Here is a 26,587-nt window from a genome sequence, read left to right as displayed (position 1 = left end):
TGTCACATCACAGAATCATAGACTAGGAAGAGACCTCCAAGGTCACCAAAGTAAAAAACCCATTTATGGTCAGGCATAATACCCATTTATGGTCTTCCTATAATACCTTGCTTTACACACACTCTCTTATGTAACATTGATCAGACACTCCCATCCACCCTACTAAGTGGATATTTTGGGGAAATGTGGGAGAGAGTCGTAACCATGTCCAGATGTCTGGATCCAAGCGAATACAGTCTAACCCCTTTTGAAAAAACAAACAAAGAATGAAGCAATGTGACATGCATGAGGACATCTCTGCCATCATTCTGCGTGGTAAAAAATGTAGTTCAGAAGAATGACAGGATGGTCCCATCCATGTAAACAAATGATAGACAATGTTGTTCCCTCTGGATTTTGCTGCATTACAGCTTCCTTCCTCCCTGATAATAATGGTTTGTTGTAAACGGATGGGAGTTGTAGTCCAACAACAACTGGAGGGGAACAGATTGACTACCTCTGGTGTAAGGGAAAATTGGGGTGTAGAAATAGGCTTCCTCTCTGATGTGATCTTTATCTGCCAGGGATGTGTCATATAATAGATCCTTTTGAGTCTGGAGCAGTTGCTAAGGCAAGAACCATGATTTCCTGACTCCTATGCAAACCTCACATCAGTCCAGAAATGAGATTCAAGGAGTTTAGATGTCCTGCCCCGAGAGCTTTTAGATTGGTTTGAGGTGTGTCACATGATGCATCGTGTGATGCTGCCTGGTATGTGCTGGGTAGGGGCGGAGCACACAGAAGGCAATCTCTGTGCTTGCTCATCCCAGCCCCAGCCCGGCTATTGGGCTGCCAGACTGCTGGGCTGCAGCTGGGACGAGTGAAGCAAGATCATACACGCTTGCCCCAGCTACCACATGGCTCCTGGGCTGCCAGGCAGAAGCTGGGGCTGTAGAGAGCGCCCAGCCATGGTGGGGCGTGGCATCCCCCTAAACATGGGGGAAGCTGAAGCCCCCTATACCTGGTGCCACTGATTGCTCTCGAGTCCTTACCAGAGCAGAAAGTGAATCTCTTCATTGCCTAATTGCCTCCACCTAGTGGTCTTTAACTCCTTTAGTTTCTGGACTCACACAGCCAACCATATACACTGGTTTAGTTGCTAGTGCAATTAGGCAGAGTGTGGATAACAAGGCTTCAAAGTTGAACTAAAACGTAATTAGCTTTTAATACAGGGTGCTTTTGTAATGTGGCAATAGAAACAATGACTGTGAAGAGATCTTTAAATTTTTTTTTATATTTTAAAACAGTAGAGTAGTTAAACTGAAGAGCACACAAATATAGCAAGACTCTTCCCTCTAAACAGTGCCTAGATTTGTTCCTTGAATCACACTGCTATTTTTATATATTATATTTCTCAACCTTCCGGCCAATCAGAAGCATAGTAGAGTTCTGCTTAGGTTCCCATTAGTCCAAACCATAGCTGGGTATCTTGTGTATTTTTACGTATCTCATAAGAAGCGTTTCAAGGAAACAATCATTATTCGAAAAACAAACACAACAAGATAGGTGACATCCATTCACGAGTAGAAAATACTTCCATGACAAGAGAAGGGAAGAGTCATAGCTCACCAGCATCTTCTTGTGCTGATGATCAAGCTGCAGGTTGAAAGAGACATCAGTCTTGTGTTGTTGGGTACAAGGCAGGGAGGAGACTCAGGAGGCACCCGGCTTTTAAAGTCTCTGGGGAAGACATACCTGATGATCAGATATGTTTCAGAGTAAACACAGCTTTTCCAGCCTGGTGCCTGCTTCCAATTTTGCCTGCTATCCGTCTCCAACAGCCCCTGATCAGTTTGCATCGTACAACACAAACCAGAGCAACTCAACACGAGTTATCCAAAATCCTCCCAAATAGATTGAGCAACACTCTCACTCACTATATGGCAGATTCTGATGTTCTCCTTTCCCTTTCCCCCTCTCTGCAGTTTTCTAAGAATTCCCAAAAACTGCTCAAGAGAGTTTCAGAACATCTTGGGAAAATATGGGGGGTCACTCTGTAGATGCAGGAGAAGGAGAGTATAGGATGGTTATTGTACAATCAGACTTTCACTCATGCAATGCTGGGTATCACATATAGTTTTATTCCATCACAGAGTGTCAATTTATTTACACCAAAAATGTTTGTATGTTGAATACAAAGAACATGATAAAAAATCTCTTATATTATTCATCTATTTTCAGATGTCATTTCTCAGACAAGCACAGTGAAACTGAACCTGGCCAGAATGAATACAGAACCGAAGTCTCAAAATAAATGACAATCTCTTCTACCATTTATATCTTTCTCCGTATCAGTTGCTCTCTGTTGTTCAGGTCGGGCCTCACCACAATAATGTAGCATTTTGGGGAAAAGATGCAACCCAGCAGGCCAGCACTGGAAGCCAAGATGGAGAAGATCTCCACAGCCACCATGTATTTTCCTCTGGTGCTCAGATAAGTTGGAACAAACGAAAGCCAAACACTGCAAAAGACCAACATGCTGAAGGTGATGAACTTGGCTTCATTGAAGCTGTTGGGCAACTTCCTGGCTAGGAAGGACACAGTGAAGCTGACAGTGGCCAGGAAGCCCATGTAGCCCAAAACACAGTAGAACATGAGGACTGAACCTTCGTTACAAAGAAATATGATTTCTTCCGTCATTGAGTCCATGTCCACATCGGGAAATGGGGGAGAGGTTGCCAGCCAGAAGACACAGATTCCTACTTGAACAATGGAGCTGGAGAGGACAATGGAATACGCCAGTTTTTTGCCTATCCATTTCCTGATTGTGGATCCTGGCTTGGTAGCCATGAATGCCAAAACCACCGATATGGTTTTGGCCAAGATGCTGGAGAGGGCCACAGAGAAGACGATGCCAAAACTTGTTTGTCGGAGAAGGCAGGTTGCCTCCTTAGGTGTTCCAATGAACATCAAGGAGCAGAGAAAACACAAGAGGAGGCAGAATAGGAGAATGTAGGTAAGGCTTCTGTTGTTGGCTTTGACGATGGCAGTGTCCCTGTACTTAATGAAGATGCCAAGCACAAGAATTGTGATCAGAGAGAATAAAAGTACAGAGAAAATTGAAACAATGGTCAAAGTTTCATCAAAGCCCAGGAAATTTGGTCTCTTTGAAATGCAGTGATCCTGGTCTTCATTTGGATAGTGACCTGCAGGGCACCTGACACATATTTCCATCTCTGTAAATACAATGTACAAGAAAAATGAAAGAACCATGATTATGCTAAAGAATTTTGTTATCAGAAGTGTGGGAGATTTTATGAAACCAAACATAATTGTGCATAACTGCCAGTAAGTAACCCCTGTTAAGGGACACAGAGCTGTAAGTTACTATAAAGAGTGAGTCAAGCCCTTCACATTTTCTTCAATTCAGGCAGCTGTTTTTTTCTTTGTAGTTCCCTACACATGTTGGACTTTATTCTTAATTGGTATTCAGTAGTTATTACCCAACATGAAGTCCACTTTGCATACTGTTTTTCACCCGGAAAAACTTCAAAACTCCTAGCCAGAATGCTTTTGCCCTAGATGCTTCACAAATAAACCCATGTTACAAATGTGGATAAGCTATATGTTTTCACTGGTGCTTTTCTTTTTTTCTCAGAACGTCCAATACTGCATAGTTAAATGAGAGAAATATTACAGGTGAAATGGGAGCAAGAGAGGTGATTTTGACAGGACTTTCACCCTCACTCCCCCAAATCCGGCTCCTAAAGAAGGGGCCACCACTTCTATTCCACCCTAAGTTAGTCAATGTTGGTGGGAAAAGTCAATACCTCCCTTTCTAAAATATGTTCTTCCAGATTTGTTAAGGATAACTGGCAGGGAACTGCAGGCAGCGAGGGAGGAAAGAATTAGGGGATACAGGGAGCGGTCTCCACTGATCAGTACTGAGTCCTCCTCAGAAAACCGTGAAGAGAGTAGTGAGTCTGGGGAGGAAGGGGTGCTTGAGAGAGAGGGGGATCCACGTCACAGGGAAAGACGGAAGGGGCTGAGCCGTTGGCTCTGTTGGTCTCGAGGGAGAGGGAAAAGAGAAAGTAGTTAGAGCAACGCGTCATGAGAGACGGGTCGCTTTGTTTATTCTGCATGTAATCTTGTCAGAAAGCAATAAAGAAAGGAATTCATGGCGGTCTGCCGGGAGTGTTTCTCTGCTAAGTGCAGCAACGCGTGGAGCTGGCTAGCTGACAATAACATTATATTGATTTTATCTATAAACCAAGAGAATAATATATCAAGCCATAATTTAAACATTTTCTCTTCCAGAAATTTAAAGACAAGAAAACTGCCCAGAATTTACTAAAATAAATTGTATAGTTTGGTATATGCTAACACGGCATCTCTCACCCTTCTCATTTGAGAACATCTCATGTGGACACGGATCACAATCATAACAGCAAAACTTCTCCCCCTCCTTCTTTCTCTTCCCATAACCAGGACGGCAGTAGGCATTACATAATGAAAGTGGCGGTTCCTATCCAAAGATATAAGAAAAGGTTAATATTAAGAAAATGTTTGCGGCAAATAAATCTAACATAAGGTGATCTATCAGTAAATAATGTGAAATTCATATTTACACAGGTGAAACGTCCTTTGGAAGAAAACTTTCTTTTCCCTTCCAGGGAATTACAAATTTAATTATGTATTCAGTGCAGAACTGCTTTCTTCCCCCACTCACATCCCATCTTATTGGATAACTATGAATGTTGCCATTTGAGAGCCAGTGCAGTTCTTTTCTCACCTGAGTGAAGGCACTGTGCCATTTGATTCTGTCGGCACTGATGGTGAGCTCTTTGCCAGGAGGGGCCTGAGGATCCAGCCTCCCCACTTTGACCCTGACATATGACCTGTTTCGGAAAGTGACTAAATTTGTAATATCAAAGCCAGCTGCTAACTCTCCATATTCATTTAATGTGATTTCATCACCACCACTGTTGTTGAATGAGATCTTCTGCAGGAATGAGTGGACCTAGATGAAAAGAGAACCACAAGGTCTATAAAGGCAGGAAAAGGACAGTTGTGTGTGGGACCCCCCCAGTCCAGAAGGGAGTAACTGTGTCCCTAAAGGTTGGGTGTCCAGAATTTCCCTAATTTTCAAAAATGTCCAGGGAAATCCGTACGTATGGCAACCCACAGTGGTATTGCTGTAATATTTTCTTTTTGTTCGAAATTGGCAAAAAAGCTCAATAACTCTTGGTAAAGCTTTTCTGTCTGGATCTTCACTATTTGAAATATAGCAAACTTCAGTTCTTAAGTATTACTATTATTATTATTTCATCTTATACACTGCCCTATACCCGGAATCTAAGGGCGGTTCACAACAAGACCACAACATATAAAATCAAACCAAAAGCACATAATACAATTACGGCACACTTAAGCCACACGTTTCTAAAAAAAATCCCTATCCCCAACGAAAACATCGTTCAGATTTATGTTACTGCCCACCGCCCCTAGCATATAACAATTGTCAATTTAATTGCTGCTTGTTATTTAGGATGAGCCTTGGTTCTAACAGTTCAAATAGTAGCTGTTACTTGAGAGATATTAGTGTTTCAAGTATTATTATTATTATTATAATATAAAATCAAACCAAAAGCAATAACCCAATAAAACCAACAGGAGTTGCTGTTACTATATTTTTCGTCCCATAGGACGCTCCGTCCCATAGGACGCAACTAGTTTTTTTGGGGGGGAAATAAAAGAAATTCCCCCCTTTATTTCCCCCCCCAAAACCAGGTCGGGGAACAGCGGGATGGCGGTGCTGCGCCTCCCCGCTGTCCCCCGAGCTTGTGGGGCTGGCCGATGTCTGCCTGAAGCGCGGGGCGCTCTGCTTCAGTGTGCCTCGCGCTCCGTGCAGCAGGCTGCTATCCGCAGCGTGGGGAGCCCTGCGGGAACTCCCGCAGGGCTCCCCACGCTGCAGATATATGCCCAGCGTGTGAGGCGCTCTGCTTCAGGGCGTCCTCCGTGCGGGGCGGCAGGCTGCTATCCGCAGCGTAGGGTGCCCTGTGGGAACTCCCGCGGGCTCCCCAGGCTTGCTGATAGCTTCCTGAAGCCTGGAGAGCAAGAGGGGTCGGTGTGCACTGACACCTCTCGCTCTCCAAGCTTCAGTGAAAGCCTGTATTCGCCCCATAGGACGCACACAGATTTCCCCTTCATTTTTGGAGGGGGGAAAAGTGCGTCCTATAGGGCGAAAAATACGGTAGTTTCTTGCTTATGAAAGCACATGTCATTTAAATTATTTTTATTCATTTTCTAATACCCAACTTGGATACCACAACATTAAAGGTAAAGGTAAAGGTACCCCTGCCCGTACGGGCCAGTCTTGACAGACTCTAGGGTTGTGCGCCCATCTTACTGAAGAGGCCGGGGGCCAGCACTGTCCAGAGACCCTTCCGGGTCACGTGGCCAGTGTGACATTGCTGCTCTGGCGAGCCAGAGCCACACACGGAAACGCCGTTTACCTTCCTGCTAGTAAGCAGTCCCTATTTATCTACTTGCACCCGGGAGTGCTTTCGAACTGCTAGGTTGGCAGGCGCTGGGACTGAACAATGGGAGCGCACCCTGCCGTGGGGATTCGAACTGCCGACCTTTCGATCGGCAAGCCCTAGGCGCTGAGGCTTTTACCCACAGCGCCACCCGCGTCCCTACCACAACATTAATTAAGGTTTATTTTTATCGAGGTCTATTCTTTTATTTCTTTACTTAGAATGCATTGCCGGGGGGCCCCACCAGGGGGCGCAATGAAAGATGGCTGATGATAACATCTCTCCGACCCACACGAGGTAATTAAGAAGCTGATATGGGAGTATGCAGCCTCCCTTGCCCCCCAAGGGAATGGGGGACACTGCCTTGCCTGCTGTGTCCATAATTCACCCGGATTCGAAAGAAGGGGGTGAGGGCACTAGGCACAAAGCCCTCGGGTGGGTCTGATCACGCTGTCTCTGATCGCACACTGGTTTGCATCAGCTCGAAATATATAATTGGAAAAGAAGCAAATGCACATATTTCAAGTGAAGATTGGGAGTAAAGACTGCTAATTAAAGGGATCTCTGTGATGTGGAGTGACGGGCTGGATTCAATAATAAATCAAGAAGAAGTCTCATCAAAGGATCAGTATGTCAGAGTGAGACTGAAAAGGGGGGGGGGCTTTTCTTTTTTTGTCTTATGTGAGTACCAAATAACCCTCCCTCCTAAGAAAGAATCGTTGCAAATTACTGATTACAAGCAGGAGGATTAAGAACTGTGTGGAAATTAATTACTAATCAAAGATATGGCTTGTGGAACATCGAGAAAAGAAAGAAGGTTCTCTGTGACGCAGTTAGAAAAAGAGGCTGTTATGGCAGATCTGTCCTCAGAAGGAGGGGGAGGAGGACTATGGCTCGTAACTATATTGGAATGTGAGTTTGGCCTGGCAGGGCCCCCTGAAAAAAATTTATGAGAGCGGCAGGTCTGTGGAAAACAGAACAGACTGTGGGAATTGCTTTGTACGGAGTGTTGAAATGAGGTCTGTTTATTTTGATATGGCTCTTGGATGAATGTAAAAGCCACACAGGATATAACAATGTTTGTTTTCAACCCGCTTGTGGAAACTATCAGAGATCACAAAGAAAGGAATATATGATAACAACAAGAAGAAGAGGAAAACAACAAAGAGAAGATTGAACAGAACTGTGATTATTATTTGGACAGAACTATGTCATCAAAGCAGCAGCAAGAGAGATATTTGGATCCCGTTTGAAGCTGGAAATATGGGTACCCCCAACAAAAATTTTAAAATTTGGCTATGTATTTGGAATTGATGTGATTTGGAATTAATGTGATCTGATTGGCCTGTTAATAAAAATTATTTTCAAAAAATATATATAATGCATTGCCAACACACATAATACAATCAAGGCAGTGCACAACACTGAACACTTCATAAACTGAACACTTTCTAGCAGAAAACTCTACCTGCCAAGGTTCCAAATTTTGATGAGAGAGTCTGTCTCCACCGTCTGTTCTTTTGTGGATGGTTCTAGCTGAATACATGAACTGTAAGGCATGTGCCAAAGCATAGACAGCATTATAGATACTGTAGCTGTGGCCGGTCATGCTCATTTCAAAATATGGTGCAGGAAGGCTCTCCAGCTTCTCCCCTCCGGTACATGTGCCGTCAATGTATTTTGACACAGAGGAGTTTGAAACTGAACAACGAAATGCTTGTTCCCATAAATCTTTGATAAAACCATTTCCATCTTCCCAATAAGGGTTTACTTGCTGAAGAAAACCTTGGAAGCTGTGAGTCTCCTTGGAGTGTATAGCAAAGGAGATAGCACCATGGAACATTTGTAAGTTAAAGTCAAAATCTTTTTGAAACTTATCTAATATGAAATCAAATTGAGCTGTTGTAATCCACACTTTTCCTTCAGGTAACTTAATATATTGATGATTTATTTGCAGAATTATCTTCATTGTCTTTTCAGTCCTTAACAGCCATGCAATAGTTTGACTTTCTCCATATATAACAACAGCATTGGCTTTGCTCATTATGAAAACTCGTATGAATAGCTTTGAGAAATGCACCAAATCGTCTACCATATTAAGCATGTTATGTTTGAAATGCAGATGGTACTCAATCGTTTCTGTGAATGCAGAACAGATCTGATTCTTGAAAAGCATTGGCTCAATTGTCTGTAAGAAACGTTCCCCAGCTTCATTATCTGTAGTGAGGAGCCCAACCCATTTCCATCTGAAATACAAAAGTAACTGGATAATTCCCTGATACTGAAGTCCTTCATTGGGGACCATGCGGTAAAAGGAAGAGAATTTGATTTGATTATCCACGGCTCTTTGAAATGAACCATATGAAATCTGAAAAAAAGAAAAAGCCAAACTGTCCAAGTGGAAACAAGAACTCACAACACACCCATTTTATCTGTATATAAATCCTATATACCCAAATGTACTCATATTAGGGGCAATGCCAATCTCTGTACATGGAAAAATGCACAGAAATAATTGCACTTATTAATTTCTGTAGCTATTGATTCTTAATATTATTGAGTCATCACATTTGTACACATTGATTGTACAAATCCGAGTATTTGGTGCATTTATTATTTTTGATTGTTACTGCTTTCTGCACTAATTGGATGATTTAACAAAACTCCAATGTGGAGCTGGAGCAACAGAAACCACTGATCCTGTTCTTTTGTTCTATAACCCTTATTTCAGGGGTCGGCAACACTGTATGTTGTAGCAGGATTGGTATCTGAGAGCAGCAAGGAAGTAAAGATTGTTGGACACCCATACACATTGTTGGATGCCCATGTTATACCTCTCCAATATATGCATATATTGCAGCCTCTTCTACTCCTTTCATTTAAGCAGTCCATATTCATGAATCAGCAGATTAATAGAGGAAGAAAAAGGGAAGAGTTTATTTTTGCGTGAAATCTCTCCTCCCGCCCCCCAAATTGTACCTGTGGAATCTTGTGAAGACCTAAGATGTTTGCCATGGATGAGGAGGTGTCAGAGCTGAGTCCCCCAATGACTCCTACTACATTTTTCTGAATGCCACATATGTAGTTGGGGACAAAGTGCTGTGATTTAAAGAGCAGATCCAGAGTGTTTCGGTAGGTCATCCTTGAATCAAAATAGCTATCATAGATGTGGAATCCAAGAGTGGCATTGGGCAAGATCTTGGGATTCTCATTGATCTCGTCAACAGCAAACACCAAGGCCAGGATATGCTGGTAGAACTTTGTAATCACCCTGAAAATGAAGTGAGTTACTGTTTCACGAGGGGATTAAACAGTGAATGAAATCTAGATCTGAAAGATTCACCTGCCTGCCTATAATGAAAGGGCAGAGCCAGAAAGTTTAGTCATGAATGAAGTCTTATTAACATTATTATTATCATCAAAATTTCTATACTGTCCTTAATCTGAGGATCAGAGGGTGGTTTGCCATAAAAAACAACAGCACCAAAATAGGCATGACCACTTATTTACTATATTTTTACACCATCTTTTATCAAGGAAGCTCAGGTCCCTTTATCCTTGAATCCTTACAACAACTCCTACCCTGTAGGTGACCCCAAAAATGGAGATATGAACCAAGAGCTCTTGTGTGCAGGTCTGTGTCTGAAGAAACAGAAGGGCTGGTGGTTGGAGCACAGCCACGTAAATCATAGCATCAATCATGTATGTGTGAGACTGTATTAGCACACTGCAATGTGGTAGTAGCATTGGCACAGAAAGCTTACCTTTCTGCCATGACTGTGTCCACAAGTAGCCATCTGACAGAGCTTTTCCAAGTGGTGAATGGAAAATTGTCATCTGGCCAAGAGGGGTGTTTCTTTGACATCTTCAGAAGCCTGGTGTAATGATTTTAAGACAATTTAGAGGAAAAATCTCTCAAATCTAGGCAAGTCAAATGGTATGCAGTGGGCTGCCTGTTCCAACTTTACTGAATCCACATTGCCTATTGCTTTTTATAAAATAGGTTCTAAACCCACCCCACCGCCGCCCAAAAAGCACACATAAAATAATGTTAACGACCATTTACTTACACTGGGATGTCAATAAATTCCTGAGAAGGGTGTTTCTTGAAGGAAAGGTAGGGGAATAAGTAAAAGATATGAGACGCTATCCCACCAATGACAAGGTCACCTTCTTCATACCATTCATGTGGAATATCCACAGGATTATTTCTACCGCAAACAACAGTATGCACTTGGGGCACCATGTTGGGAAGCAGAAGCAGTAACATATTGATCACAAATATCCTTCTACACATATATTCTCCTTTATCTCTCTACAATGTTGTTACTATCATCAGCCTGACCTGAATAGGAAGGATTTGGTGACAGCCAACTCTGGCAATGCAGTATGTAAATGGACATGTATCCACCTTCTCATTAACTTCAACACTGTCACAAAAAATTCCGTGAATCCTAAGTAATTTACAGTGATTTGAAATCTGTCCTTTACAATGAAAGAGGGGGAAATATTGAAATAGCAGAGCCTGTTTTGATTTTTTATTTCACATTCTGCCTTGTGGAGCTTTGCCAGGTGGATTGATTATAATAATTTTAATAATTACAGGGGAGATAACCATTTGTGCAATGTTTTTGGACTCTATGGTGCATCATCAGTAGGAGAACTGCCAAACTAAACATATCTGTCACATCACAGAATCATAGACTAGGAAGAGACCTCCAAGGTCATCTAGTCCAACATCTTGACTAAGACAAGAAATTGATAAGTAAAATAGCCCATTTATGGGCAGGAATCAATCCTCTTCTTATAATACGTTGTTTACACACTCTTTCCTATGTAACATTGACCAGACACTCCCATCCACCCTACTAAGTGGATATTTTGGGGAAATGTAGGAGAGTCCTAACCATATCCAGATGTCTGGACCCAAGTGAATACAGTCTAGCCACTTTTGAAAAAGAAATAAAGAATGAAGCAATGTGGCATGCATGAGGACATCTCTGCCACATTCTCTGGTAAACAATGTAGATCAGAAGAATGACAAGATGGTCCCATCCATGTAAACCAATGATAGGTAATTGTTCCCTCTGGATTTTGCCGCATTACAGCTTGCTTCCTCCCTGATAATAATGGTCTGTTATAAATGGATGGGAGTTGTAGTCCAGCAAGTTGTAGTCCAGTGTGGTTTGGAGAAATAGGCTTCATCTCTGACGTGATCTTTATCTGCCAAGGATAAGTCATATAATAGATCCCTTTGAGTCTGGCACACTTACTAAGGCAACAACTGTGATTTCCTGACTCCTATGCAAACTCCAGATCAGTCCAGCAGTGAGATTCAAGGAGTTTAAATGTCCCAGTTCACCCTGAGAGTTTTTACATTGGTTTGAGGTGTGTTTTTGAACATTGAGTTTCTAGTGAGAGACCCATATGATTTCCAATTTGGAGCACTTTTGAATGCTCCACTCCCATTAGTTTGTGGAGTTGCAAAAGAGGTGGGTAATTATCTACATATTATGAAGAAAACAAATGAATACAGTGGGGCCCCGCAAGACTAATGCCTCGCAAGACGGAAAACCCGCTAGACGAAAGGGTTTTCCGTTTTGGAGGTGCTTCGCAAAACGAATTTGCTATGGGCTTGCTTCGCAAGACGAAAATGTCTTGCAAGTTCCTGCAGGGTTTTTTTTCCTTTCCCCCCCTTTTCCCCAAGCCGCTAAGCCGCTTAACAGCTGATCCGCTAAGCCGCTTATCAGCTGATCCGCTAAGCCCGCTAAGCCGCTAATAGCGCTAATACGCTAAGCCGCTAATGGGCTTGCTTCGCAAGACAAAAAAACCCGCAAGACGAAGAGACTCGCGGAACGGATTCTTTTCGTCTTGCGAGGCACCACTGTACATAGATGTTCTGGCTTCAAAATGAGTCACACAAATAATGATGCATGATTTAACAGAATTAAAGTCCACAGGACTTTGTCACTTTCCATTCATTTCTTAAAAGAAACAGTGTGTGTAAGGATTATGGTTGGGTTGGTAATTAGCATAGAGTCATTTCTTGAGGGACTTCTTTCATATGCGATGGCATGCCTCTTCAGTTGGCTAAAACAATTCCAGTGAACAGTGCCTAGATCTGTTCCGTAAATCAGACAAGCTACTCTGCCTCACAGTGCTATTTCTATACCTCTTATTTCTGTACCTGTATTTCTATTTCTCTACCTTTGGCCATTCTGAAGCATAGTAGAGTTCTGCTCAGGTTCCCATTAGTCCAAACTATAGCTGCCACTAGAGTTGCCCTAAGTCAGGAATTTCCCGGAGAAATAAGTGTCCAGTGAAATTAGTGTCCTGGAGGGAATTTTGGGAAATCTGCAAAATGTCCAGGTTTTTGCCAACAGAATCAGGAAGTGTGTGTTTGATTAACACCTGTGCTAACACCTTTTATGTTTATGTGAGTCATAATCACTTTTAACTATTAGCTTTTATCGCTTTGCTCTCTAAGTCCTATGTGCCTAATTTTATTCGCATGTTTTTGTCATATGCTGGTCTGCGACCGTAATAAAATTTAATGATGATGATGATGATGAGTAATACTTTTTGCCTTATTTGGGTGAATTCCTAAAACAGCTCAAAAGCTCAACAACCTTTGTGTCCAGATTTTTACTTCTTGATATATGGCAACCCAAGCTGACCCTCTTGTAGATTTTTATCCACTTCAAAAGAAGTGTCCTACCGGGCTATAGCTCAGAAAACTCTTATTTTTATTAAAGATAGTAGTGATCAGGAACGCGGGTGGCGCTGTGGGTAAAAGCCTCAGCGCCTAGGGCTTGCCGATCGAAAGGTCGGAGGTTCGAATCCCCGCGGCGGGGTGCGCTCCCGTCGTTCGGTCCCAGCGCCTGCCAACCTAGCAGTTCGAAAGCACCCTCGGGTGCAAGTAGAAAAATAGGGACCGCTTACTGGCGGGAAGGTAAACGCCGTTTCCGTGTGCTGTGCTGGCTCGCCAGATGCAGCTTTGTCACACTGGCCACGTGACCCGGAAGTGTCTCCGGACAGCGCTGGCCCTCGGCCTCTTAAGTGAGATGGGCGCACAACCCTAGAGTCTGTCAAGACTGGCCCGTACGGGCAGGGGTACCTTTACCTTTTAGTAGTGATCAACCAGCAGATTGGAAGAGGCATTAATCCCGTGGTGTGGGGTACAAGGCATGGAGGAGACTCAGGAGGCATCAGGCTTTGACATTCTCCATGGAATACATAGTTGATGATCAGCTAGGTCTCAAACTACAAACAGGTTTTCCAGCATGGTGCCAGCCTCCACTTCTTGCGTGATATTAGTCCCTAACAGCCCTACATCATTCTGTGCCATACAACCCAAACAAGAGAAAACCATGGCTACTCCAACTCAATATGGCTGATGCCCAAATCTTTCCAAATAAGCATAATTTGGATGGAGACTTGGCTGAATTTAGAGCATGGTCCTGATAGATTGAGCAATGCTCTCACTCAGTATAAGGCAGCTTCCAATGTTCCCCTTCCCCTTTCATCTCTCTCCTGATTCCTAAGGACCCCCACTTCTGCTCAGGAGTTTCAGAACCTATTGCGAAAGTGGATGCGGGAGAAGTAGAGTGAGGGAAGGTGTAGAAATTCAATACCACCCATAGCTTCTTTCATACATGTAATCACAGTTCATTTACACCTCATATGTAACTATGCTGAATACCAAGAACATAAAAAATAGGACAATCTCTTCTGTTATTTTGATCTTTTCAGGAAACTACCTTTCTTGGAAAACCACAGTAAAATTATCATACCAACAGTCTACAAACAGAAACAGCAAACTATTCTGTTATTTACATCTTTCTCCTTATCAGCTGCTCTCTGTTATTCAGCTCAGGCCTCACCACAATAATGTAGCATTTAGGGGAAAAGATGCAACCCAGCAGCCCAGCACTGGAAGCTAAGATGGAGAAAATCTCCACAGCCACCATGTATTTTCCTCTGGTGCTCAAGTATGTGGGAATAAAGGAGAACCAAACACTGCAGAAGACCAGCATGCTGAAGGTGATGAACTTGGCTTCATTGAAGCTGTCAGGTAACTTCCTGGCTAAGAAGGCCACAGTGAAGCTGACAATGGCAAGGAAGCCCATGTAGCCTAAAACACAATAGAACATTAGAACTGACCCTTCATTACATAAGAATATAATTTCTTCAGTCATTGAGTGCATGTCCACATCTGGGAATGGGGCAGAGGTTGCCAGCCAGAAGGCACAGATCCCTACTTGAATCACAGAGCAGGAAAGGACAATGGAGTAAGCCAGTTTTTTGCCTACCCACTTCCTGATTGTGGAATCTGGCTTGGTAGCCATGAATGCCAAAACCACTGAAATAGTCTTGGCCAAGATGCTGGAGAGGGCCACAGAGAAGACAATGCCAAAAGCTGTTTGTCGGAGTGGGCAGGTTGCCTTATTAGGCATTCCAATGAACATCAAGGAGCACAGGAAACACAAGAGGAGGGAGATGAGGAGAATGTAAGTGAGGCTTCTGTTATTGGCTTTGACGATGGCAGTGTTCCGGTGCTTAATGAAAATGCCAAGTACCATAGCTGTGAAAAGAGAGAATAAAAGTGTAGAGAAAGTTGAAATAATGGCCAAAGTTTCACGAAAGCCTAGGACGTTTGTTTTCTTGGGAATACACTGATTCTGCTCCTCATTTGGATATTGATCTGGAGGACATCTGGCACAGGTTTCCAACCCTGGGGGGGGGGGGGGAAAGGTTGTATGACAATTGGAAACAATCCAGAATATGCTTAAGAGTTTTGTTTTTTTTTTAAATCAGGAGTACCCTTAGCATGTTGTTTCGATGAGGAAATATTTCAAAACTTCTAGTCCAAATGCTTGTGCCCTTGATGATTTGATTATAAAGTCATGCATGAAATCTGACATTTCCTATATGGGGAAAATATGCTTTTAGACATCTTCCTTCATTTTCTTAGAACCCCAGATTAAATGAGAGAAATATTACAGCTGCGATCTTGGCAGCAAGAAAGGTGATTTTTATCAGATTTAAATCCTGTCCCCAAAGATCCTTGTTCTTAGAGAAATGTCCACCACTTCTATTCCATCCTCCCTTCCCCAAAGGTAAGAGTTTAGTGTCTTCCAGGACAGAATGCATGTACAAATTTTATGTCTTTTTACAGTAAAACAGAGGGGTGGGTCTATACTCATGGTGTATATTGTTAAAATGTGTTATTAAAATGTGGCAGCACAGCTGTGAGCCACCGTCAATGAGAAACTGCATTAAACATTAGAGAATGTTACGTAGATATAGCGATGTAAAAGCTTTACATTACAAATTAGCTCACATCTTCATGGTATACTCTCTTGAAGGTTAAGATAATTTCTTCATAGTGGCAGCTATTACAGAGACAGAAGGGCAATAATTATACTATTGTTAATAAAAAGGTAAAGAACCCTTGACAGTTAAGTCCAGTCATGAACGACTCTTGGGTTGCGGTGCTCATCTCGCTCTATAGGCCAAATTAGCCGACATTTGTCCGCAGACAGTTTTTCTGGGTCATGTGGCCAGCATGGCCAAGCTGCTTCTGGCAAAACAAGAGCAGTGCATGGAAACGCCATTTATCTTCTCGCTGGAGCGGTACCTATTTATCTACTTGCACTTTGACATGCTTCCGAACTGCTAGTTTGGCAGAAGCTGTGAGTGAACAAGGGGAGCTCACCCCGTCGCGGGGATTTGAACTGCTGATCTTCTGATCAACAAGTCCTAGGCTCAGTGGTTTAGACCACAGCACCATCTGCATCCCAATACTATTGTTAATAAACAATATTAATTGAGACCATACAGAGCAAACCTCATTGCCAATTTGCTCAGAATTTACTAAAATAGCTTGTATATGGTAATATGGCATGTCTCACCCTTCTCATTTGAGAACATTCCATGAGGACATGGATCACAATCATAACAACAGAACTTCTTCCCCTCCTTCTTTTTCTTCTCATAACCAGGAAGGCAGTTGGCATTACATAATGAAAGGGGTGGCACCTATCCAAAGAGACACGGAGAAGTTAATATGAAGAAAATGTTTTAGGAGATTCATCTAACATCAGGTGATCTACCAGTAAGTAGGAGGGCCAGAAATGTTAACTGTAGGATCTATATGTGCTGAAGCAGCACATACAGTGGGAGAAAAAGTTACAGTTCTAAGCATCATACAAACACAAGAAGATTACACTGTTCATACCAAGATTGACCACCGCTACAACCATCAGATATTTTAATCTAATACACTACTGGTTATTTCTTCTTATGGAACTACAGTCTCCTGCACTTTGCTGCTGTAATTTCACTTGATGTCCCCTTAGTGGGCTTCAAGGATTTGGGATTTGGAGTTAGTGAATTACTGTGGTTCTGCTCCTATTTGGACAACCCTATCAACCCTATCAACCAGCTGTGGTTGGCAGCACCGGACTATGACAAGCAACTGGATTCCTCCACTGAGGCATTGAGAGGATCCTGCATGCCTTGTCCACAGCTGATGGAGTATATGGATGAGCAGCCGGGCTAGTAACCACTCCGAGCAAGGCATGATTTGGGGGGCTCCCCCTGGGCCTGGGCCTGTGGCAGGAGCCAACCTGACACACAATTACGTACATCCCGGCTTCTAGCATTCCAACTCGACACTAGAGTTACAAGAGGCACAAGAAGATTATAATGTTAGCAATCTATCTAATGCTACTAACCGGAAAACCACCGGAAAACCACTGTCTGATAGCCATTGGTCCTTCTTGGTGTGACATGTCTTCTGTGCATATTGCTCTTTCTGATTACGTGGTTCATTTGTTATTAATAAAATTATTAGTAGCAACATTATTACTAGTGGCAGCAGCAGTTGGGCAGCACCTCCCCCCACAGTGATTTCCTTACCTGAGTGAAGAGTCTGTGCCATTGGATTCCGTTCCCATTAATGAGGAGTTCTTTGCCAGGAGGGGCCTGAGGATCCAGCTTTCCGACTTTGACCCTGACATATGAATTATTTGGGAAAGTGACCAGGTTTATAATATCAAAGCCAGCTGCTAATTCTCCATGTTCATTTAATATGATTTCATCCCCAGCACTGTTGTTGAATGAGATCCTTTGTAGCAATGAGTGGACCTAGGTGGAAAGAGAATCAGAAGGCCTAGAAAATGTTGTAATAGTCTTAAATCCCAGAAGGATTTGAGTTATTTTCCTGCAGGAGTTAACCAGTTCAGTTCCCAATGGAGAGCACCCAAATTTCAGTAGCAGATACAGAGAGAGAGGGAAATCATGTATCAGCATAAACTCAGCAGTCAAGAGACCTCCGGGAAGATACATAATGGAGGCATAAGGCTATAGGTGTTTTTGACACTGTCAACCATGCTATCCTCATGGACCATTTTGGAGGGCTGGGAGTTGGAAGCACTGTTATGCTCCTTCCTCCTGGGTCATGTCCAGAAAGTAGTGTTGGGAGTTGAGTGTTTGGACCCCTGGGAGCTCATTTGTGGGGTGCATCAGGGTTCTGCCCTCTTTCCCATGCTTTTCCACCTCTCATTTAAACTATAACCAGCGAAGGCAGTGAACATCCTGTTTGGGTGTCTGAAGGCAGTTGGTGGGTGGGTGGTGCCAATGGATTGAGATGTAATGCCAGCAAGACAGAAGTACTGTTTCTGCAGGACAGGGGGAGGGTAGGTGTGTGGGGATTCCTTAGTCCTGAGTGGGGTAACTATCCCCTTAAGGACCAGGGTAGCCGTTTTGGACTCACAGATGTCCATGAAGTTGCAAGTCAATTCTGTGTCCAGGGCAGCTGTCTACCAGCTCTACCTGCTGAGACCCTACCTGCCTGTGCACTGTCTTGCCAGAGTGGAACACGCTCTGGTTATCGCCTGCTTGGAATACTACAATGCACTTTATGTGGGGCTACCTTTGAAGTTGACTCAGAAACTAAAACTAATCCAAAACACAGCTGCCAGACTGGTGACTGGGAGTGGCTGCCAGGACCATATAACATGGTCTTAAAGAAACTACATAGGCTCCAAGTATGTTTCCAAGCAAATTTAAAATTTTGATGCTGACCTTTATAGCCCTTAGCCTCTTTGGTCCCATATATCTGAAGGAGCAGCTACACCGCTATCATCCAGCCTGGAATAATTAACTGCCGGAGTCTAGTCGTGGGGAGGGGGGGAAACACCAACCTGACAGGTTTTTTATTGAACAAAGTGCATATAAAAAAAGGTTAGAGAGGGTAAAAAGAAATAAATTCTGGGAGAACTGAATAGAAATGAAAAGGAATTGATTTAAAAACCAGGAAAAGATTCAGTAAAACAGAATATAAAATTGTTACAGACCGAATTCTCAATGGTAGTGAATCAAGAAATCGAATGGGAGATTAAAATGCTAAGGCAGAAAAAAATTGAATTTGCAAACAAACCAGGAAAACTGCTTACTTGGCAATTAAAAAAAGAAACAGGGATTGAATGTATCCTTGAAAAAGACTAATGTAAAAAGGGAATGGGAGACCCATAAAGAGTTGCTAAGGGAAGTAGAAGAACAACTAAACCTGAAGACATTTAGTAACAGACTGGTTGCAATATCACCAATTCAATGATGTTTTTAAAATTGATTAGTAAAATGGGTTTAGCAAGGAAAGTTCAAGGTTTGAAAAAGAATTATTGGAAAACAATGTGAAGTTGCCTTCCAAAATGTGTAAGTTATTGCTAGAGTGGCATACTAAAGATGAAGAAATTAAATCGGTAATGAGACAAGGGGCAAAAGATATTGGGCACAATATCCAATTTTCATCTTGGGAAAAGTTATGGAGGGAGGATCTAAAATTTGCAGCATGCTGTGCGTTGAAGGAGAACTAGATGAAATTGATGTCTCATTGATATTTTACACCTACAAAATTAGCAAAGATGCATAGAACTGCTTCAAATGAGTGACTGGGTGTCATGTAAATGATAATTTTTGTTGTTGTTGTATATTCTGGAATCCCTGCATTGTGTTGAACATTGTAAAATGACATCATTTCCCTCTCTAGTAAAACAGCCTGGCTCTGTTTGCTCAGATTACCATAGACATTTTCATGCACATTATCAGATGATGAGAAACTACAGAAAGCTACAAGCACAGGCACCATCTCTGGGGGCCCCGGGCCCCAGGCACCCACAAATTGTTCAGTGAGGGGGCCAGGCCCCTTCAATATTCTGCAGCCAGAAGGGCCTGCTACAGCAGTGGGCTCCTACGGAGCAGTGGGAGGGGGCGATGAAGCCCCTTAGAGACTCTGAAGGCCATTAGGAGATACCCTAGAAAGGCCCACGGAGGGGGCAGCTGGGGCTCCTCCCAGTGTGTAACATCACAGGAGCGCGTGACATCATACACATGCACGGGACACCCACAATGTGGGGAGGAACATGGTGCAGGTGGCCCCAAGCATCATTTTTGACAGCTTCAGATACATTCCACTTGGCCACTTGATGCCATTAACCTCACACAACAAGTTGTCTAATTCCGTGGCTTGCTCCATGGAGTGGGTTCACGTGCTTTTCAATATATATATATATATATATTTGCTTTCGTAGATTTTCACGGGTACAGGAATGCAGGTTTTGGTGTCCTCGGGTGTCTTCCCGTGTAAAAGTTGGGGTGTCTAGGCGACGTTTCGACGAGGTCTCACTCGTCATCTTCAGGCTGGTGCTTTCGGCTTCTTGTTACTGGAACAGAGCAGGATCTCAGTGTTTGAGTTCCTATAAATACTGTTGAGGAGGTGTGGTGTATAGCCTCCAATGTTCTGGGCAGAGAGGAGGTTCCCAGGCTAGTGTGCCTTTTCTTATATATATATAGCACTATATATATATATATATATATTTTCCTATATATATATAGCACTATCCCACTGCTTCTGTGGAATCTTTAAGTGAATCTTGCCTTATGTGTTTGAGAATTCATCTCATCTTAGAAATCCAGCAGAGGTTTAGTGTGTTTTTAACATTTTGTGGCGAGCTGCCCAGAGTGGCTGAGGCAACCCAGCCAGATGGGTGGCGCACATATAAAAACATAACAAAACATCAAACATTAAAAACTTCTGGATGCAGGGCTGCCTACAGATGTCTTCTAAAAGTTTTGTAGTTCTTTATCTCCTAGATATCTGAAGGGAGGGTGTTACCCAGGGAAGGTGTCACTACCAAGAAGGCCCTCTGCATGGTTCCTACTTGATAGATAGATATAGATAGATAGATAGATAGATGATAGATGATAGATAGATAGATAGATGATAGATGATAGATGATAGATGATAGATGATAGATAGATAGATAGATAGATAGATAGATAGATAGATAGATATAGATAGATAGATCAATGATAGATAGATAAGTTTCAAAGCTGCTAGAAGTGTTCAAAAATTGTTCATTTGTGCTATACTTTAATAAAATAGAATTGGTCTGTGCTCCAGCTAATTCTTTGTCATTTTTGCATGGTAAAATCACAAATTTCATGGTATGTTTTTTAGTAGACTAAAAATCCTCTGCTTATTTGGGGCTACCCCACATTTTCTTCGAAAAATTGCTTTGCTACCTTACAGTTATCAAAATTTTCAAAAGCAGGGATTCCATGGTTTAGCTCTTGAAAAATAGTGGAAACTATTAGCTAATTAGGAAATTAGCTAATTAGGAACCACTGGTCTAATTAAATGCCAGTTGAAATACTGGAACAGTGCCAGTTTAAATAGCAGCGAATTTTTAGAACAATTATTAAACGTTCAAGTAGTTGCTGCTATTCTGTCACTTAAGAAAGTCTGTGTAATCTAAAGTCTGTTTAGGAAATAAAATAATTTAAGGTTAATCTTTCATGTATTTATTACTATTAATTATTTACTTATAGATGAAGGCCAACTCACATTATAGATCAATACAGCGCACAACACTGAATACTTTGCAAGGTGAACAATTTATAAGAGGAAACACTACCTGCCAAGGCTCTACATTCTGAGAAGAGAGTCTGTCTCCACCCTTTATCCTTTTGCTGATGGCTTCAGAGGAGTGCCTAATATGTAAGGCGTGTGCCAGAGCATAGACAGCATTATAGACACTGTAGCTGTGGCCGGTCATGCTCATTTCAAAATATGGTGCAGCAAGGCTGTCCAGCATCTCCTCTCCAGTACACATGGTTGCTGACCCAGTGGAATTTGAAAGTGAACAACTAAATGCTTGTTCCCAGAAATCGTTGGTAAAACCATCCGCATCTGCCCAGGAAGGCTTTACATTCCTCAGAAAGTCTGAGAAGTCTTGAATGTCCTTGGAGTGAATGGCAAAGGAGAATGCACCGTGGCATATTTGTATATTTATTTCAATAGGTTTTTTTAAAAAAGCTAATGAGAAATCAGTTTGGGCTGTTGTTATCCATACTTTTCCTACATGTTGCTTCCTCTTAGATGGAGGCAATAGCAGCTGAATCATATTCCTTGCCTCTATAGCAATAGTTACCCACAAAATAGATTCTCCATATATAACAACCACGTTTGCTTTGCTTGATATGAAAGCTGGGGTCAAAATCCCTGTGTCATCCAACATATCCAGGATGTTACCCTTGAAATGCAGATGGCATTCAACTTTTTCAGTGAATTCTGAACAGATTCCATTCTGGAAAAGCATTGGTTCAATGATCTGCAAGAAACGTTCTCCAGCTTCATTAATTGGAGTGATGAGCCCGACCCATTTCCATCCAAAATGCAGAAGTAACTGGATAATTCCCTTGTACTGAAGATCTTCATTGGGGACCATGCGGTAGAAGAAACCACGTTTGATTTGATCATTTGTGGCTGGTTCAAATGAACCATATGAAATCTGAAAAGGAAAAAGTCAAACCTTTCCATGTGAAAACAAGAATTCAAAACACACTCATTTATCTGAGTATAAATCCTGTATATCCCATATTTACTAATCTTCGCCGTGGCGAACCCCCATTTACATAGAAAATATATTTCTCAAAAACCAAAGAAACAACATTTCTCATTTAATTTTGTAGATATTAATTCCTATTATTATGGGAGTCATCACAGCTGCATACTTGGACACAAGGATTCTCTCCAGGAATAGGCGAGCTTTTATCCTTGGACTGCCTTCAACAATACTCTAAAGTGGACCAGGAGAAATACAAGCAATTGATCAGGATCTTTTTGTCTATAATCTTTAAAACACTTGTAGAGAGAGGTTGATGGCATTTCTACTAAGAACTCTTGTGGGAGGATCTCCTGGAAATCCTGTACGTATCCTGCATATTGTACATTTTATTTTTTTTGACCATGGTAAACCATATCCTATAAAAGTAAAATACCAGCAAAAATTAAGGCAACTAATACGAAGTCTAGTAATGCAGCAGAAGCACACCATATGGTAACACAATATCCCTCCCCAAAGGCCTCAAAAATAACAAGAAATTTGTTATCGATTAGCCTCTGAAAATGGACAGTACTAAACATCATCATGCGTATACAGGGAGGGGATCTTATGATTCTTAAGGTGAGAGACATTGTTGTCTCAAGTTATTTATGGCTTTGTAAGCCGGCTTCAGGGGGACGTGGGTGGTGCTGTGGTCGAAACCACTGAGCCTCTTGGGCTTGCCGATCAGAAGGCCAGTGGTTCGAATCCCCGCGACGGGGTGAGCTCCAGTTGTTTGGTCCCAGCTCCTGCCAATCCAGCAGTTCGAAAGCCTGCCAAAAAGTGCAAGTAGAGAAATAGGTACTGCTCCAGCGGGAAGGTAAATGGTGTTTCCGTGCACTGCTCTGGTTTCGCCAGAAGCAGCTTAGTCATGCTGGCCACATGACCCAGAAAAACTGTCTGTGGACAAACGCCGGCTCCCTCGGCCTGTAAAGCAAGATGAGTGCCGCAACCCCAGAGTTGTCTGTGACTGGACTTAACTGTCAGGGGTCCTCTACCTTTACCTTTTTTTAAACGCCAGCTTCATCACTATGAATGGGGATTGTTATACCTTTCATGCAGCTAGGGCAGTGCTTTCAGGAATGATGTAATGTGAAATTTATCAAACTGGATTATTCGAACAATTTTTCATTAAATATACTGTACACACATTCTATAGAACCTGGGTCATTTCATGTACATTGTTGGGTACTAATATTATACCCCCCAAAATATATCCATATATGGCAACCCATTTCCCTTCTCCATTTTACCACTTCATATTGATGTATCAACAGATTCCTATTTGAAGGAGAAAAGAGTGAATTATAATATGAAATAACAATTTTTCAATACCCATATTCTACCTGTGGAATCTTGTAAAGACCTAAGATATCTGCCATGGATGAGGAGGTGTCAGAGCTAAGTCCTCCAATGACTCCTACTACATTTTTCTGAATGCCACATTTGTAGTTGGGGACAAAGTGATGTGATTTAAAGAGCAGATCCAGAGTGGTTCGGTAGGCCATCTTTGAATCAGAATGGCTATCATAGATGTGGAATCCAAGAGTGAAATTGGGCAAGATCTTGGGATTCTCATTGATCTCATCAACAGCAAACACCAAGGCCAGGAGGTGTTGGTAGGACTTGGTCGTCACTCTGCAAATAAAGTGCCTTATTATTTTATGGGCAATTAAACAGTGCACAACACCTAGATCTGAGGGATACAACTGCCTCAAGTAAATAATGTTGGAAATATAGAAATTGTTTTCTGCCTTTAGAGCTATTGTTTGGCTCTCTCTTCCACCGGAAACAGATTTCCCCCCCTTTTTTGAACACATATATTGAGAAGTGATCTTCACTTGTTTTTCTAACCATGATGCTTTTTATCACTAGCAACATGCGTCGTTATTGACATCATTACTACCCCCCTTTTGTCAGTTGTTGTCCCTAGCAAAACAAACTGGTATGAAATGAAAATAATTTAGAAATGCCTTCAGTTTTATACCATCCTTCAACAAAGCAGCTCAAGCTGGTTTTCATAGCTTTTCTCTCTCCCCTTGCATACTCATGAAAGCCCCTAGGGTGTAGCTGGCAAGTAAATAGAGATTTGAACCCAGATCTCCCCAATGCAAGGCTGCCATGTGATATTACTGTGGGCAGGAGGATCAATGACTAGAGAGGAAGTGGTGGTGATCTGAAACAGAATCAGCTCAAACATGGTTGAGGTTTCATTTCTGTACCTGGTAATGGAAGGGAAGGGGCAGTGGTAAAGACAGCCTACTTCTTCACCACAATTGTGTCCACAACTAGCTGCCTGGAAGAGCTTTTCAATTGCTGAATATACATTTGTTATCTGGCCAGGAGAGCATTTTTCTTATAACGTTAGCAACCTGCTATTATAACTTTAGAAACTCTTTAGGGATGGAATCAATCAGATTCAGAGTTGCATACCATGATTAGAGCCTGTCAAATGGTATTCACAAAAAGTGTCCTCTGTGTTCCATCTTTGCTGGATCAGTTTAGATTATCGTAGCCTGAGGATGTAGTGAATGGGATTTGAGAAATGAAGCTGCCCAATGGACCCCACGACCCTTGCCTATCTTGTCTTTTAAAAACTAGCTATATGGGATTGACCAACAGTGGCAGACTTCGGTACTATGGCACCCTGGGCAAGGCCAAAATTTTACACCCACTTGGCCCTTCCTAAAGGTGGGCAAAGCTGTGCCAGGCTTAAGGAAGGAGGCACAAGGCTTGCTTGGGTAGGATCCAAGAGCCCCCCTCCCCCCCCGGTTCCCAAAGCTGAGGAAGTGCTAACTAGGCTTTGGGAAGGAAGCAGGAGGACTCCAGGACCTCGTCAGAGCCCATGACTCCTTCCCAAAGCCAAGTGCCTTGCTTGCCAGGTTTGGGGACAGCAATCCAATGGCTCTGTGTCCAATGTGTGCACACTGCTCGCAGATGCTAAACATCACCCTTGCGACTAGTGAGGTCTAGCGAGTGAACTATGCTTCATCGGAGGATAGAGAGATACCATGAATCTTGTAGCAGGTTATAAAATAGTCATAAAATCATAGGATCATAGAGTTGGAAGAGACCACAAGGGCCATTGAATCCAACCCCCTGCCAAGCAGGAAACACCATCAGAGCACTCCTGACATATGGTTGTCAAGCCTCTGCTTAAAGACCTCCAAAGAAGGAGACTCCACCATACTCCTTGGCAGCAAATTCCACTGTCGAACAGCTCTTACTGTCAGGAAGTTCTTCGTAATGTTTAGGTGGAATCTTCTTTCTTGTAGTTTGGATCCATTGCTCCGTGCCTGCTTCTCTGGAGCAGCAGAAAACCTTTCTCCCTCCTCTATATGACATCCTTTTATATATTTGAACATGGCTATCATATCACCCCTTAACCTTCTCTTCTCCAGGCTAAACATTACTATTGGTTTTCATCTTACTTAGGGTTTCAAAGTAAAGCAAGTGCTTTATAGTCAGATATAAATGTAGAAAGAATAAATGAAATGATCTTAAGAGCCATTTACTTACATTGGGCTGTTAATAAAGGCCTGAGATGGGTGTTCATCAAAGGAAATGCTGGGCAATAGGTAATAGATATGAGACATTATCCCACCAATGATAAGGTCACCTTGTTCATACCATTCATGTGGAATATGGACAGGATTATTTCTGCTGCAAACGACAGTGGTCACTTTGGGCACCATATTGGGAAGCAGCAGGAGAAGCAGCAGTAACAAGAACATCCTCATCTCAACTATCCTTCTACACATGGAATCTCCTTTACCTGTCTACAATATTGTTACTATCATCAGCCTAACTTGAACAGGATGTATTTTGTGACCACTGACTCTGCCAATTCTGTACTTAAAGGGGCAGGTATCCACCTGCTCATTAACTTCAACACTGCCACAAAAAAGTCATTGAATGCTATGATATGACATCTAACCAATACAATGAAAAGCAAAAGCTGGCCTCACCTCTCCTCCCTTACCTTAGCTCTCTATGGAACACCCGGGTGCTTTTAATCATTTCAGATTTGATTATTTTTTCTTATTTCCCATTCAGCCTTCTGGAGCTTTTCTAGGTGAATTGATTACCATAATTTTAATAATTATAGAGAAGATAATT

At 42.3% G+C, this 26,587-nt stretch overlaps 1 protein-coding gene across 1 annotated transcript; it reads right to left on the bottom strand.

Annotated features, from left to right (window-relative positions):
- Positions 1 to 2,313: 2,313 nt before the first annotated feature.
- Positions 2,314 to 26,163, bottom strand: LOC310662256 (vomeronasal type-2 receptor 26-like; the record flags this gene model as incomplete). Its single annotated transcript, XM_083409029.1, has 11 exons — positions 2,314 to 3,215; positions 4,378 to 4,504; positions 4,772 to 4,999; positions 9,498 to 9,675; positions 10,589 to 10,623; positions 14,831 to 15,102; positions 16,433 to 16,559; positions 17,442 to 17,669; positions 21,938 to 22,375; positions 23,815 to 24,106; positions 25,988 to 26,163. 11 exons carry the CDS (start codon positions 26,161 to 26,163, stop codon positions 2,314 to 2,316), a joined length of 3,003 nt encoding a protein of 1,000 aa, XP_083265155.1.
- Positions 26,164 to 26,587: the final 424 nt, after the last annotated feature.

The sequence above is a fragment of the Podarcis tiliguerta genome, assembly GCF_965153285.1.
Source record: "Podarcis tiliguerta genome assembly, chromosome: 13".
NCBI lineage: Eukaryota > Metazoa > Chordata > Lepidosauria > Squamata > Lacertidae > Podarcis > Podarcis tiliguerta.
Note: the sequence above shows the minus strand (reverse complement) of the source record. Positions and strands in the feature narration are given on the sequence as shown.